Consider the following 12,823-nt stretch of genomic DNA (forward strand, 5'->3'; position numbering starts at 1 on the left):
CCGGAACGAAACGTTGAGTTCCAGGCGGTTAGCAACTCGGAAGCCCTGCTAATCATAACAAAGCTGGTGTGAGAGTGAGTCAAGATGTCAGAGAAAAGGAGGCTTGCATGTCAGGGACACACCGTCGACTCGTGGCATTGTAAGAGAACATGCTATATAGCATCCATAACAAAGTACCGATTACTCACGGACGGTAGGTATCGCTCATGCTCGGACACTGCCCCCAACGAGCCCACGTGTCTAGCTCCAAAGAGTCAAAACAGCTTAGACCACTGGAGCAGGAGCCAAGAGAAATCCTCCGTCAGAGCGGTCTGGTAGAGGACCTCATTCCATGGCAACGCACAAGCAAGCAACCACCCTTTCGATTTGAAGGACCCGGACCGGGACATTCATAAGAGCAACAAGTAATGCTTTCTTCATTTATCAAAACTCTGGTACGCATGCGATGTTCCGTCGAACGTCGCATGCTGGGTGGTTGGGTGGACTGGTACCAGAGAATGCGAGAAACATTGGCGAAGAACGGCCATCTCGGATTCATCTGCTTCGGGGGTCCTCCTGTTCACTTTCAAATTGTAAGCACAATCCATGCTCTTTCAATCCCCCGTCGGCAGCTGCCTGAACTTCGCATTTTGGGAAGCAGCTCCATAAGAGATTCGTGGAGAAATACCAATGGCTGGACGAGCCTATGTTCCAAGAGCTGTTTGCAGTCACTCAGGCGCTCTCGGGCCCTGCGAGCACGAAGATGCTATACTGCATTAACCTCAACCGGAATGGTTTCATATCCGCGCTTTCGGCTTTCTTGCTGTGGTCGTAGGTTTCCCCTTTCTTCCCAGATACAATTACTGCTAATATGAAGAACTTGGTACGCAGACTTCCCGGTGCTATCGGAATGTACACCCTATCGCTTGGTATATCCAGCATTGGTGACGTACTTCCTGCCCCAGTCTATGCCCTTCTCTCTGGTCTTAATGCTGCTACTGTGGGCGTGATTGCACTTGCCGCAGTGCAGCTATCACAGAAGGCCATAACGGATAAGATCACGAGGATGCTGGTATTTTTGGGAGCCACAGCGGGAATGCTTTACAACGCACTATGGTTTTTCCCTGTACTGATCTTCCTAGCTGGCCCTGTGACAATCATCTGGGACTTTCGGTGGCTGCATGCTTTGATCAAGAAGGTTTCAGGAACCGTGCAAAGGATGAGACGGAGACACGAACACGACGAAGTTGAGATGAATACCGCAGACCACTCACCGGCGAACCAGTGTAAGTCATGTGGAGCTGTACCGTACTGCCCAGTTCAGCACACAGGCTGACACTATACCACAAGCTCGTGGGGAAAACCAAGAGAATCCCTTTTCCGGACAAGTGACTGGGGAGTCAGACCTTTCCACACCATTCAGCGATGTTCGGCGCGTCTCAGATGGTAGGCAAGATCCAAGAGTCATTCCTGCGGGCAGAGAATTGAATGTTTCTTGGAAATTTGGTACCATTCTTATAGCAGCTTTTTTCGCGACGTTCACTATCGTCATGGTGCTGCGAGGAGTACTAAGACATCGGCCACTCCTATTCAATCTTTTTTCCAACATGTACCTTGCGGGAACTATTATATTTGGTGGGGGCCCTGTGGTCATTCCACTTCTTCGCCAGTGAGTGTGATGAAGGTTTATAGTTTCGAACAGAGCTGACAGTTTTGGCACAACTTAGGTACATTGTGACGGAAGGCTGGGTTTCATCCCGGGATTTTCTCTTGGGATTGGCTATTATACAGTCTTTCCCGGGACCCAACTTCAACTGTAGGTCCCAACCCTGCACTCCTTACATCTCCATTGTGAAACTGACGAGCCATTTTGGTGATTCCTATGGACAGTTGCCGTGTATTTAGGCTCACTGACCGCTATCAACGCGTCGCTTCCTAGTGCGGCAGGCGCTCTTGTCGCCTTCGTCGGCATCTTCGCGCCCGGGTTAATCCTTGTGCACGGCACCATGGGGCTTTGGAGGGCACTTCGCACTCGCCGATGGGTCAAGGCCGGCTTGCGCGGTGTAAACGCTGCCGCGGTTGGGTTAATATATACTGCCATCTACAGGCTTTGGGAAATCGGGTATATAGACGAAGAATTTACAAGCGGCTCGAGCTTAGGACGAGATCCCTGGTGGGTGGTCGTGACGGCAACGAGCTATGTCGGTGGATGCTGGTTTGGAGTGCCTGTTCCGCTGGCGATACTGCTTGGGGGCGTCATGGGGCTCATTCGGTATGGCGTTACCTCAGGCTAGCGTGTGGTCAAGTACCACAACGTATCCGTGAAGCTGTTCCGCAAATCTCCAGAAGTCGGGAAGAGCCTTGTCGCTGTCCTCTTCTTGTCGCCTTTCCATTGTCCAACCAATCAGCAATCAGTCTCGCCATAACGAGGATTGGGCCTTGTCTTGCAGCATCGCGAATTCTCTTGGCCGCCAAATTCTGACCTAAGGTCCACTCTCAACTTTGCTCCAACACCAATGGCGAGTCACCCTGACGACGCAATTTGGACAATATATGCCATCATCTCCACGGCCATAGACTGCTCCACTCACTCTCGTTGAGAAGTCATTTGAAACCTACGGTCTCACGATGTTCTCTGTCAGTCCAGCTCGTGTGGCCTCCCCTGTTCAGTTATGCCATTGGCACATTGCCTTCAATCTATCACGGGATTGTACCGTTGTTTGCTTGTCAAGTGGTGGATTTCAAATGGTATTTTCCTTTTGTCCGTCCCATCGCTATGTTTGAAAGCCAGAGTCTTGACTCGAGAAAGTTTTCAGAGAAACGGGGTAGAGACGAGTCCTGCTGAATATCGACAATTCTTCCTGTTGAGCCAGGGCGAACACTTCTTGCTGACTTTCATGCCCAAGACGGCACAAGCAAAGGGATATCAAAGGCTGAAGAGAGGATCTGATATCAGTATCGAGAACTGGTTGACCAGCATCTACTCAGCAAGGCCGACATAATGGGTTCGAACCTCATCGTTCCCGCCGGCCACGCTGATGGCAACTCAGCGCCAGATCGGATCAAGTTTGCGTGAGTCCGCTTTCTTCTTTGTTGAGGCCCTTCTAAGCTTACAATCAGCTATTGGGTTCCGAATGTGTCGGGCGGACTTGTGATATCCAAGATTCCGCAGCGCACTAAATGGGACCTCGAGTCCAATGTCAAGTATGCCCAAACAGCAGAGAATGTAGGCTTCGAATATGCGCTCTCACAGATCCGGTTTATGGCTGGCTACGGCGCCGAGTACCAGCATGAGCCTGTCTCCTTCTCTCAAGCGCTGCTTCATCAAACCAAAAAGCTCAATCTCATCGCGGCACTCCTCCCTGGTCCGTGGAATCCTGCGGTTGCAGCCAAGCAGATCGCCAGCATCGACCATTATTCTAATGGCAGGGTGGCAGTCAATATTGTTTCAGGATGGTTCAAAGCCGAGTTTACCAGCATCGGCCAATGGTGGCTCGACCATGCAGAGCGTTATCGACGATCGAGAGAGTTTATCACTTGTCTTAAGGGGATTTGGACACAAGACAAGTTCACTTTCCAAGGTGACTTCTACCAGTTCCATGACTATACGCTTCAGCCCAAACCTCTGAAGTGGGAAGGGAGAGATCACCCCGAGATTTTCCAAGGGGGAAATTCGATTGATGCGAGGGAGAACGCCGCAACAGTGTCTTCGTACTATTTCATGAACGGCAACAGTGAGATTTGGCCCCCCCCCCCTCCAACAATGTCTCCAAACAGAATTTGCTGACAGTGACGAATTCGTAGCCCTCGAAGGCTTCCAGACGCAGATCGCCGACGTCAGGGAGCGCGCTCGCCGTGAAGGCCGGGAAGATCAAGTCAAATTCGCGGTCAACGGATTCGCCATAGCGCGTGAGACGGAAGAGGAGGCAATCCGCGTCCTCCAGGAGATTCAAGGCAAGGCGAATAAAGAAGCCGTCGAGGCATTCGGCGACCAAGTTAAGAACGCAGGGGCATCGACCGCTAACAAGACCGGTATGTGGGCGAATAGCAAGTTTGACGACCTGGTGCAATACAATGACGGCTTCAAAACAAAGCTCATCGGAACGCCCCAGCAGATTGCCAATCGCATCCTGCTCCTGAAGAGTCTGGGTGTTAGTATACTGCTGGTAGCATTTCTCCACTACGACGAGGAGATTGAGCAGTTTGGAAAGGAGGTTATTCCTTTGGTCCGGAAACTGGAGGCCGAAGGTAGAGGGAAAGATGCTGAGTACGAGATCAAGTTGACAGGCGATGTGTACAAAGCTAGGCAGCCTGAAAAGGCCAAGAGCTCGTAGAATTGTCGACGGCCTCGTCTATTCCCCTTGGGAGGAGCACGATGCAGTCCTCTAGATACCTAGAGATAAAAATGGCTATGCACATACTGCGTGGTATAACTTTTACTAGTGTACTCGCTTTATTCAATGGAAGACCAGTCCCAGCCTTGCGAAAATACGTCGCAAGGCTGAGGTTTGAATAGGGCGGCATCACCATGGTTCTTAACGGGGTAAGACGCCGGGCTTGGCATTTGGAAGCAGCGGAGTGGGAGGAGTGAAGAGTGGGCTGCGACGTCAGCGAACGAATCCACCCTTGGTGCTCTAGCACCCTCTGTTCATCTGCTCTCCGTATTGTGTAGGGACCGAAGAACCAACCTCGTATCCTTGGCTTGCCCAACTCTCGAGTCGTTCGATCGATAACGAGACTGCTTCTTCTGGCGAAGCTCGTTTCGTCACCCTTCCCTTCCTGATCCTCCTGCTTGAACGCACACGATCTCCGCCTGCGAACCTACCCAAGATGAGTGGCTTTAGGTCCGTCATGAAGGATGGATGGCATCCTAAGGGCCGGGATGGCGGCAAGGAGTCATGGAGGGGCGATTTCAAGGGGATAAACCAAGTGGTCAGTCATTGAACCCCTGGCACTATGCTGAAGTGGCGGAAGGTGCTGAAAAATGGAACAGGCTGGATGGATGGGAAAAGGCAGAGACCCCAACAAGAAAGACGGCATTGAGCATGTCTCCCGGCCTCTTTCGACGCTCAAAGATCCAGCGTCGTTTGGGCTGCCTCCCAAAAACGTCAACTATCACGGTGGTGCTGCGCTGCCCAACGAGATAACGCCACAGACTGGGGGATGGGGCGCTCCCTTGACTCAAGAGCAGATCTCTAGCGCAAATGAAGCTGTCAAGGCTTCCGAGCAAGAGATCGAAGAAGAGAATAAACGTGCAGGCCCCCCTTTACCATATCGGGCGGATCGAACTGGGCTGAAGACGGATCACCTACCACCCCCTCCTATTCATCGTGACTTGAATCGATCACCTGAAGTTGCGGAAACAGGGCTGGCTAAACCAAAACCAGGTCTACCTCCAAGACTGCCCTCCCGACAGAATACGGGGAGTACATCCACTCCTCCGTCTGTCGCCAATTCCCCTCTCCCAACAACCGCTCCTCCAGCTTACGAATCCATTCCTGTCGCTGCACCTAGCTCACAACCAAGCGCGAGTTACGGAATCAACCAAGCTGCCATCAACAGGTTAGGGAATGCAGGCGTTTCAGTCCCAGCGCTGGGCATCGGCTCTGATCAGAGTTCAAATCCCTGGCGTAACGAGCAAAGCCAGCCAAATTTGCCAAAGAGCCCGCCCTCAATGTTTCAAACACCTGTACACCAGCTATCGGAGCTTCAAGCCCGCTTTGCCCGCATGAGCTCGAACTCCAGTACCGGGCAACAACAAAACACCACTCCTCCATTTGTCACCCCCGCTCAATCCCCTTCGCCAGTCATTGCGAACACACCCACCCAACAAGCCTATGCGACACAGCCGCAACCACAAAGCTCAGCACAAGGAACTACATGGGCTGAAAAGCAAGCTGCCATGCGTACTGCTCAGAGCGCCTACAAGGATCCTGCCTCCGTTTCCGCCGCTGATGCTAGCTCGGCTGTCCGCACGGCCAACTCGTTCCGAGAACGACACCAAGACAGCATCAACGCCGCCGGGGCTAAAGCGAACCAGTGGAACAAGAAATATAATGTGACAGGCCGCCTCAACTCTTTCCTCGAGAAACACAGTTCCTCTGACGACCCCCAACCGCCAAATGGTGCCAATGCAGGCGGAACTGCACCAATGCAACCGTCTTTACAAAACCAGACTGCCGAGATGGCGGCCTCGATATCCCGCAAGCCCCCGCCACCTCCACCACCGAAGAAGCCAGCGACTATGCATGGTAGTGTTGGTTCAACGGGAGTTGCCCCGCCGCCCGTGCCGCTGGGGACGAAGCCGAGTTATTCATGATTTGGGGTCGGGGCGAGGTACTTGGGTTATACGTTGAAGCGCGTAGACTTTATAGCAGCAGAGATACAGCAGGTACATATGTAGTAGCAGAGTAATATGCACTTCCCCGAGCGGCCAGGTGTGTGAATTAGACGCTTTGTTCAGCAATACCGTTGTAGCCATGGCTTTAGTCTCTAGTGGCTGTGAGTGACCGCCAGACCTATCCACCGCACGTGAGTGGTACGTATTACGTCGATAACACGCCGTTCGCCCGACGGAGGACTGTAATGCTCTACTCTCCTCTGGGCTGAAAATCGTCGCCTCCGTTGTTGTGCGACTGACGGGCACCGTCAGTGCGCCCGCCTATCTAAAGCCAGCAAATATTATATGTGCGCAAGAGGACACAAGGACACGCACAGAGGTGATACAGATGTCTCGACGGTGCTCATGAAGCCTACCCAATGTGACTGACTACCTTGACTACATATGTCTTGCGCCGGCACACCGGACGGACGAGGTGATCACCAGGCCTCTGGAGCCTGGATCGGCTGGTTGACCCGTCAGATTCATGTGAACCACTCGAATGTGAGAAGATGGAGTGCGGACGGCATATGGATGGACATGCATTGTTGGTGTTTGAGCGCGAAACTGCGTGAAAATCCAGTCCGATCCAGTCCAATCCGCCCTTTGGGGGGAAGCGGTCCCAAGGAACACCGACTGCTACGGAGTACCTCGCAGCCAGCGGAGGCGCTGGGAACTCAATTGTCAGTCAGCTCCACCGTATCACGATGCTTGCTTCCCATTCTAGAACACGACACCCTTGACCTGTGCGTTCTTGGAGATGTTGATGTCGCGGATCATCAGGACGAAGAAGAGAGCCAGGCCCATGACGCTGGTCCCGGCGATCAACATCCTGCGTTGGGCGATTCCGTATGCCTCCATGATGGCCTCGCGCGCGGGACTGCCCATCGGATAGCTCAGTTGCACGGTCAAGTCGCCGTAGATGGTCTCCCACTCGGGCTTGAGGTTTTCGGGCAGGAGTCTTTGGAGCGCGCTGGGTAGAGAATGCGTCCAGATGGCGCCGCAGATGCTGTTCCCGACGGCGCCGCCCATGTACCCGAACAGGCCGAGCATGGCCAGCACGGCGGCGATCTGGCCGTGCTCCGCGGCCGCCATGACGGCGACTTGTTGGCACAGGATCATGGTGCTGCCCGCGAAGGCGATGAGGATCTGACACATGATGATATACCCGATGTTGGTGTGCGGGCGGCGGAAGTGGATCATCAGGCCCACGCCGAGCATGTACAGCGGGACGGCGCACAGCAAAAGCCACTTGAAGCGGCCCGTGACGCGCATGAGGAAGCCCACGAAGAGCAACCACAGGCCGGAGATGATGTCGAAGGTACTGCTCACATAGCCCGCTTGCGCAATCGTCAGGTTGTTGACGACCTGCAGGAAAGAGCTGAAGTAGCTGCCCCAGCAGTAATACGCGATCTGGTACACGGCGTCGAGGAGGAGAGCGCCGAGAATGGTTCGCGAGACGAGCAGTTGGTAGGGAGTGAAAGGCTTCGGTGCGAGGTATCGCTCGAAGACGACGAATGCAAGCAGCAGCACAAAGCCCACGACTAGCATTGCGATGATGGAGCCGGATTCCCAGTCATCCGCTGTCGATTGGGCGAGGGAGAAGGGCAGGAGGAAGAGAACCAGCCCCGTTGCGAGGAGAATGACACCAAAAGCTGCAGTATTGTTGGTTGACAAGTCAGGCTTCTTTCTTCCCAGGGAAGTTTTTTTTGGGCAAAATCGCTTACCGTCAAATTCAATGATATAGAACCAGATACTCTGAAACAATGTTCGACCGCTCTTGGGCCTGTCAAGCAATCCCTGCTTCTTCGCTTTGCGCAAGTTATACTGCATGACAAAGTACAACGGCGCAGCCACAAAAGGGGTGACGATTGCAAAGGTCCCAAATGCCCAACGCCAGTTGATATCTTCGTAGAAGCCCTCTGAGGCACTGGGGCCGGCAAACGCGGTGACCATGTATGGAGAAGAGGTGAACGCGAAAGCGAGGCCCCGATTCTTCAACTTGCTGGTGTCCGCTGTCATGACATCCACCGAGTAGATCATGCCGGTGAATCCGATGCTAGTAAAGACCTACATAACCATTTTAGTGGTCTGACATTACCGAAATCTAGGATCCTCTTGACGGGTAGCATACCTGGGCTGCGCAGAATGTTTGAATGTTTGTACAAGCGGCTTGCAGGATGAGGCCCAGTGTGCCTAGGCTGACCATGAACAGGAACGCCTCTGGCCGACCCCAAATATCCAGCATTTTGGCAATCGGCAGATAGGCAGCCCCCGTCATCACGCTAGAGACGATGTAGATGACTGGGATGAGGGAGTGGTATTCGAATCCACTGGTCACGTATGGTGTAAGATTGGCCGTGATGGAAAACTGAAAGGCGTTGACGAAGTACAGCAGATAGAAGCTATTCAGACGAGTTAGCAAGATGGTATGTAGGGCATTGTCGATGATAGCTCGATGATGAGGACGTACCATATGTAGGTGATGATGAGGGATGTCTTACTCCATGCCAGCGTGATAGCTTCAACTCTTCTCACGCCTTCCTGAGCATCTTGGGCTGGAAGCTCAGGTTGAACTTCGTCGCTCCCATTGCTACTACTGATAGGATCGTGCGCGTGCGTCGCGGTATTCTTGTCGTCGGTACTCTCCAACACTGTACTTTCGCGGCTTTGTTCAGCGATATTGTTATCATCGGGTCGTAAGAACTGTCTTAGCGAGTTGAGCTTGAATCTTCCAGCAGCAGACATTGTGAATGTGTCTCTGACGACCAAGTTTTGATGCGAACGGGAATCTCTGGTGGACGAGGAATCTCAACGCGGATGGATTGGTTCGCTCAAATGGCCTGGGTGTAAGGCCATGTCCCGACTATACAATCGAGCCTAGACCCACTGGCCAAGCAGGACGTCAAGAACAAAGAGTGTGGCAGCACTCAAGATGAATCCCGATGTCGGATCCGTCACGACATGCTAATTAATGACGAGTCCTTCGTTGAGGGCAATTTGCTCATCTGAGCTGGCTTGTACGCTCGCATAGACCCATGGCTCTGAATGGCCAAGAGCGAAAAGCTTTTTCTGTCTTGAGATTTTCACAGGCCTCAAGTGATCTCTTGCATCGGCTAATAGCGTGTGGTAAAGCCACGCGTGGGTACCCAGGCCATGGTGCAGACCGTAACTGAGAAAGCTCGATTGTCATAGCTGTAGCGGCAAAAGCCCAGAGTCCAGACTGTGGCACCGGTGGCATGTACAGCTGGGGTGCGAGAGCATTGGCGTGGGCTTCTGCCCTGACCCATGACTTGTGTCTTAGCAAGCGCCACGGCGCTCCGGACGCAGAGGAAACAGTGATCCAGAGCGAAGAAGTACCGGGCTTGTCATTCTGAGCCCATTGGTGCGGAAAAGCTGAGAGGGTGGAACGTGGAAGTTGGCAGGGGCTTTAGTCTGTCAGTGTGTGATTGATGATAAGATTCGATTATCAAATCTAATCACGTCTTCATATGTACATATGTATGTACATGGCTTTGCTTATCCGCAAGAGGAATGTCGCTTCGGCACTCTGGAAGTGAGCGGAGGGAAAGTCGCTACCATAAAATGGAGCGCCCAGGCAAACCGAGTCCGCGGTGGATTGCGCCAAGTCCTTGTTGAAAACGCGAAACAGGTGTTTTGGGATCCTTGTATTTCGTCGTGACAGTGACACCGCGAACGCTCTTGTGGTGTATGTTCGTCATTACATTGCCGCGATACGGCTTGGGAGGAGTCAGTCATCCATCTCCATAGCACCGAGAGCAGCGGGGACATACATGCTCTTGGGTGAGATTGAGGGGTGTCCTTTCATCCACACGCCATGCCGTCTTTGCGCCTGGTAGTGCGACGCTATTGGGCAGAGTTTAATCGAGCAGAGAGCTGTAGAGGGGCATAATTCAAGTCGTCTGATAGCGTTCCTACCAGCGAAGGAGTCCATTGTTGTACCCGAATCGAAACAGTCAGACAATCATGATCGGGAGCTCTGAAACTCGGCCATCTGATATGATTTGAGTGCTGCCAAGCAACACTTTACTGTACATAGCTGGGCAAGTGACTTACAGCATCAGTCAGCATTGTCTTGTTGTGGTCTTGTCGCCATGTCCACTGTCGACTTGAGAGAAATAACAAAGCCCGAGGTCGGAGGGAATGCTTTGGTCGCACCTGGCACAAGCCTCAAGTCCGTTGTCTTAGTGAAGAAGACGACCCAGAGCCCACCCAATGATGCCATGAGGGGCCGCATTGAATGCCCACGCGAGGAAGAACGAACGACGATGATCTTATTCGATGACAATTTTTCTTGATCACGAATACCGGGCATGGGTCTCGGGGTCGGGAGTTGGATGCTTGGAGGGCTCAAGACGGCTCCATTACAGTAAGCAAGCTCGGCGGATGGCTGCGCGGCGAGGGCGGGTTCCTACTGGTATGTAGCCTTCAGAATCACGCACCGATGAGACTTGGGAGGTGGAAGAAACCGCTAAAGTGGGAAAGTGGGAACGTTGCATATTGAGTTATCTGATGAAAATTCTCCCGGGGCAAGTGGAAATTGAGTTATCTGATCCGCTCGGAGAACTCCACTCTGCCGAGAACAGTGGAGCCGGGCCCGCTGGTACCACTAATACCAGGGCGTAATTTTGGTATTCGATTACCTTTCAAATGACACATGTATCAGGTCTGGGCGGCTTTCCGAATTCTCCTAGGGTCATGTCATGGTCCCATTCACGCGACCACGAATGCCATTGTCGGAAATCGGAGTCTCGGAGTCTCGGAGTCTCTTGTTAGAGGCACACTTTGGTTGCATCAACCCTGAACAGAAAGGGGAAGGATCCAGGCTCTCCCAGTTGTTGCCTGACCTGGCAAGGGTTCTGAGAGCATCGGTCCTTCTATGTCATCGATCGAGGTCCCATCAATGCTTCCACCCCTACGACAATTATGATACAGCATGCAGACACACTCATGGATGGCAACAGGGACACCGATATCCCAACTCTCGACTTGGTGTGTGTCGGTTTTGACATCACCGGCGTCGCAAACGCTGTCGCTTTGAAGGAAAGAAATGGGCTCAGCAAGGATACTATGTTCCTGGAATCCCAATTGGAAGCATTCTGGAAGCCACTCCGGAGCACACCGGCCTCCAGACTGAGGGCCTCATTTCTCAATGACTTGATCACCTCAGAGAATCCGCGCTCCCCCTTCACCTTCCTCAACTACCTCCATGCGACCAATAGGCTCATCTTATATGCCAACAGCGCTCAGATTCGCCCGTCGAGGGAAATGTTCAGCGATTATCTGAGATGGTGTGCTGGCCGCCTTCGGGCGCAAGTCCAGTACGGCAAGATGGTCACCAGTGTGCGACCGTTGAGAGACGGCAAGGGGAGCGTCGCTGCGTGGGAAGTGGTCTTCGTGGATGCCGTGACGGGAGAAAAGAAAGCTGCCACAGCCAAGCAGGTCGTCTATGCTGCATCGAATCATCTCTATGTCCCAAAAGTACTCCGCGCTCCTACTCTTCAAACTCTCGTCCTGCACTCTTCAGAGTATCTGGAAGCCATTCCATCACTACTACGCGACAATCCCAGAGCGCGCATCGCAGTCCTAGGAAATGGCCAAAACGCAGCAGAGGCATTTGATCAGCTTCATGGAATACGGGGAGAGCACGATGTCATTTGGTTTACCAAAGACGCTGTCCTTCGAGGAGATGACGAGACACCATTGTAAGTCGGCTTCTTGGGTGTCCACCGTTGGTGTCGCTTTCTAATGCTATAGCGAAATCTAGCCTATTGGAAAGTATCATGCAACCCACTTCATCCACACAACTGAACATGCCACCCGAGATCAGGAGAAGGGAAGTCAATGGAGCCTCGACCTTGACCTCTAGTTCGTCAATTGAACCGCGCCTCCTGAGACAGATATATGATGCCCAGTACGATTTCAGTGTCAAAGAGCCCGACTCCCAGAAGTGGAGATTCCAAATCAGATTCCAACATGAAGCGGTACATGCGGAGAGAACTGCTGACGGGCGCGTGCGACTTTTCGTGCAAACTCCTGAAAATCCAAGCGAGCCAGCAACGTTCGATGCCGTCATTTCCGCGACCGGCTTTGGGCAACACGTTCATTATCGTGCCCTCGAGCCTTTACAGGCGCTGCTCGATGGCCCTAGTGTCACAGTCGATCGCGATTACCACATCAACTTCAGAAAGGGCGTCCTCGCGCCAGGGTGCGGGATTTGGTTTCAAGGATCGCTTGCCAATGATGGAGACCAAGTAAGTGACGATTTTCATCCGGTCGGTGTTATCACTACTAATTGATGGAGGTGCAGAATGACGACAACCTCCTCCAGATTCTCGCAGAGAGAGGTAGACGTCTGGCAGAGTCTGTGCTGCGTCGGAGGACCGAGCAGACCGCTTCGGAGGAGGAGAGGCCGGCAAGGCTGTAAACGTTGGCCGCGTTCGG

The 12,823-nt window shown here is 52.9% G+C and overlaps 5 protein-coding genes across 5 annotated transcripts; 4 read left to right on the top strand and 1 right to left on the bottom strand.

Moving 5' to 3' along the window:
* Positions 1-464: 464 nt before the first annotated feature.
* A1O5_12938 (uncharacterized protein) lies at positions 465-2,273 on the top strand (the record flags this gene model as incomplete). Its single annotated transcript, XM_007753507.1, has 6 exons — positions 465-572; positions 641-810; positions 871-1,265; positions 1,330-1,648; positions 1,707-1,795; positions 1,870-2,273. The coding sequence occupies 6 exons, from the start codon at positions 465-467 to the stop codon at positions 2,271-2,273; spliced, it is 1,485 nt and encodes a 494-aa protein (XP_007751697.1).
* Positions 2,274-2,980: 707 nt separating this feature from the next.
* On the top strand, positions 2,981-4,313 carry A1O5_12939 (alkanesulfonate monooxygenase; the record flags this gene model as incomplete). Its single annotated transcript, XM_007753508.1, has 3 exons — positions 2,981-3,051; positions 3,100-3,713; positions 3,784-4,313. The coding sequence occupies 3 exons, from the start codon at positions 2,981-2,983 to the stop codon at positions 4,311-4,313; spliced, it is 1,215 nt and encodes a 404-aa protein (XP_007751698.1).
* Positions 4,314-4,809: 496 nt separating this feature from the next.
* A1O5_12940 (uncharacterized protein) lies at positions 4,810-6,298 on the top strand (the record flags this gene model as incomplete). The annotated part of the gene is made up of 2 exons (XM_007753509.1): positions 4,810-4,911; positions 4,973-6,298. 2 exons carry the CDS (start codon positions 4,810-4,812, stop codon positions 6,296-6,298), a joined length of 1,428 nt encoding a protein of 475 aa, XP_007751699.1.
* Positions 6,299-7,081: 783 nt separating this feature from the next.
* On the bottom strand, positions 7,082-9,106 carry A1O5_12941 (uncharacterized protein; the record flags this gene model as incomplete). The annotated part of the gene is made up of 4 exons (XM_007753510.1): positions 7,082-8,013; positions 8,086-8,428; positions 8,493-8,763; positions 8,832-9,106. 4 exons carry the CDS (start codon positions 9,104-9,106, stop codon positions 7,082-7,084), a joined length of 1,821 nt encoding a protein of 606 aa, XP_007751700.1.
* A 2,223-nt stretch (positions 9,107-11,329) lies between these two features.
* Positions 11,330-12,806, top strand: A1O5_12942 (uncharacterized protein; the record flags this gene model as incomplete). Its single annotated transcript, XM_007753511.1, has 3 exons — positions 11,330-12,084; positions 12,147-12,633; positions 12,690-12,806. The coding sequence occupies 3 exons, from the start codon at positions 11,330-11,332 to the stop codon at positions 12,804-12,806; spliced, it is 1,359 nt and encodes a 452-aa protein (XP_007751701.1).
* Positions 12,807-12,823: the final 17 nt, after the last annotated feature.

This window comes from Cladophialophora psammophila (assembly GCF_000585535.1).
Source record: "Cladophialophora psammophila CBS 110553 chromosome Unknown aczJe-supercont1.39, whole genome shotgun sequence".
In the NCBI taxonomy this organism is placed as follows: domain Eukaryota; kingdom Fungi; phylum Ascomycota; class Eurotiomycetes; order Chaetothyriales; family Herpotrichiellaceae; genus Cladophialophora; species Cladophialophora psammophila.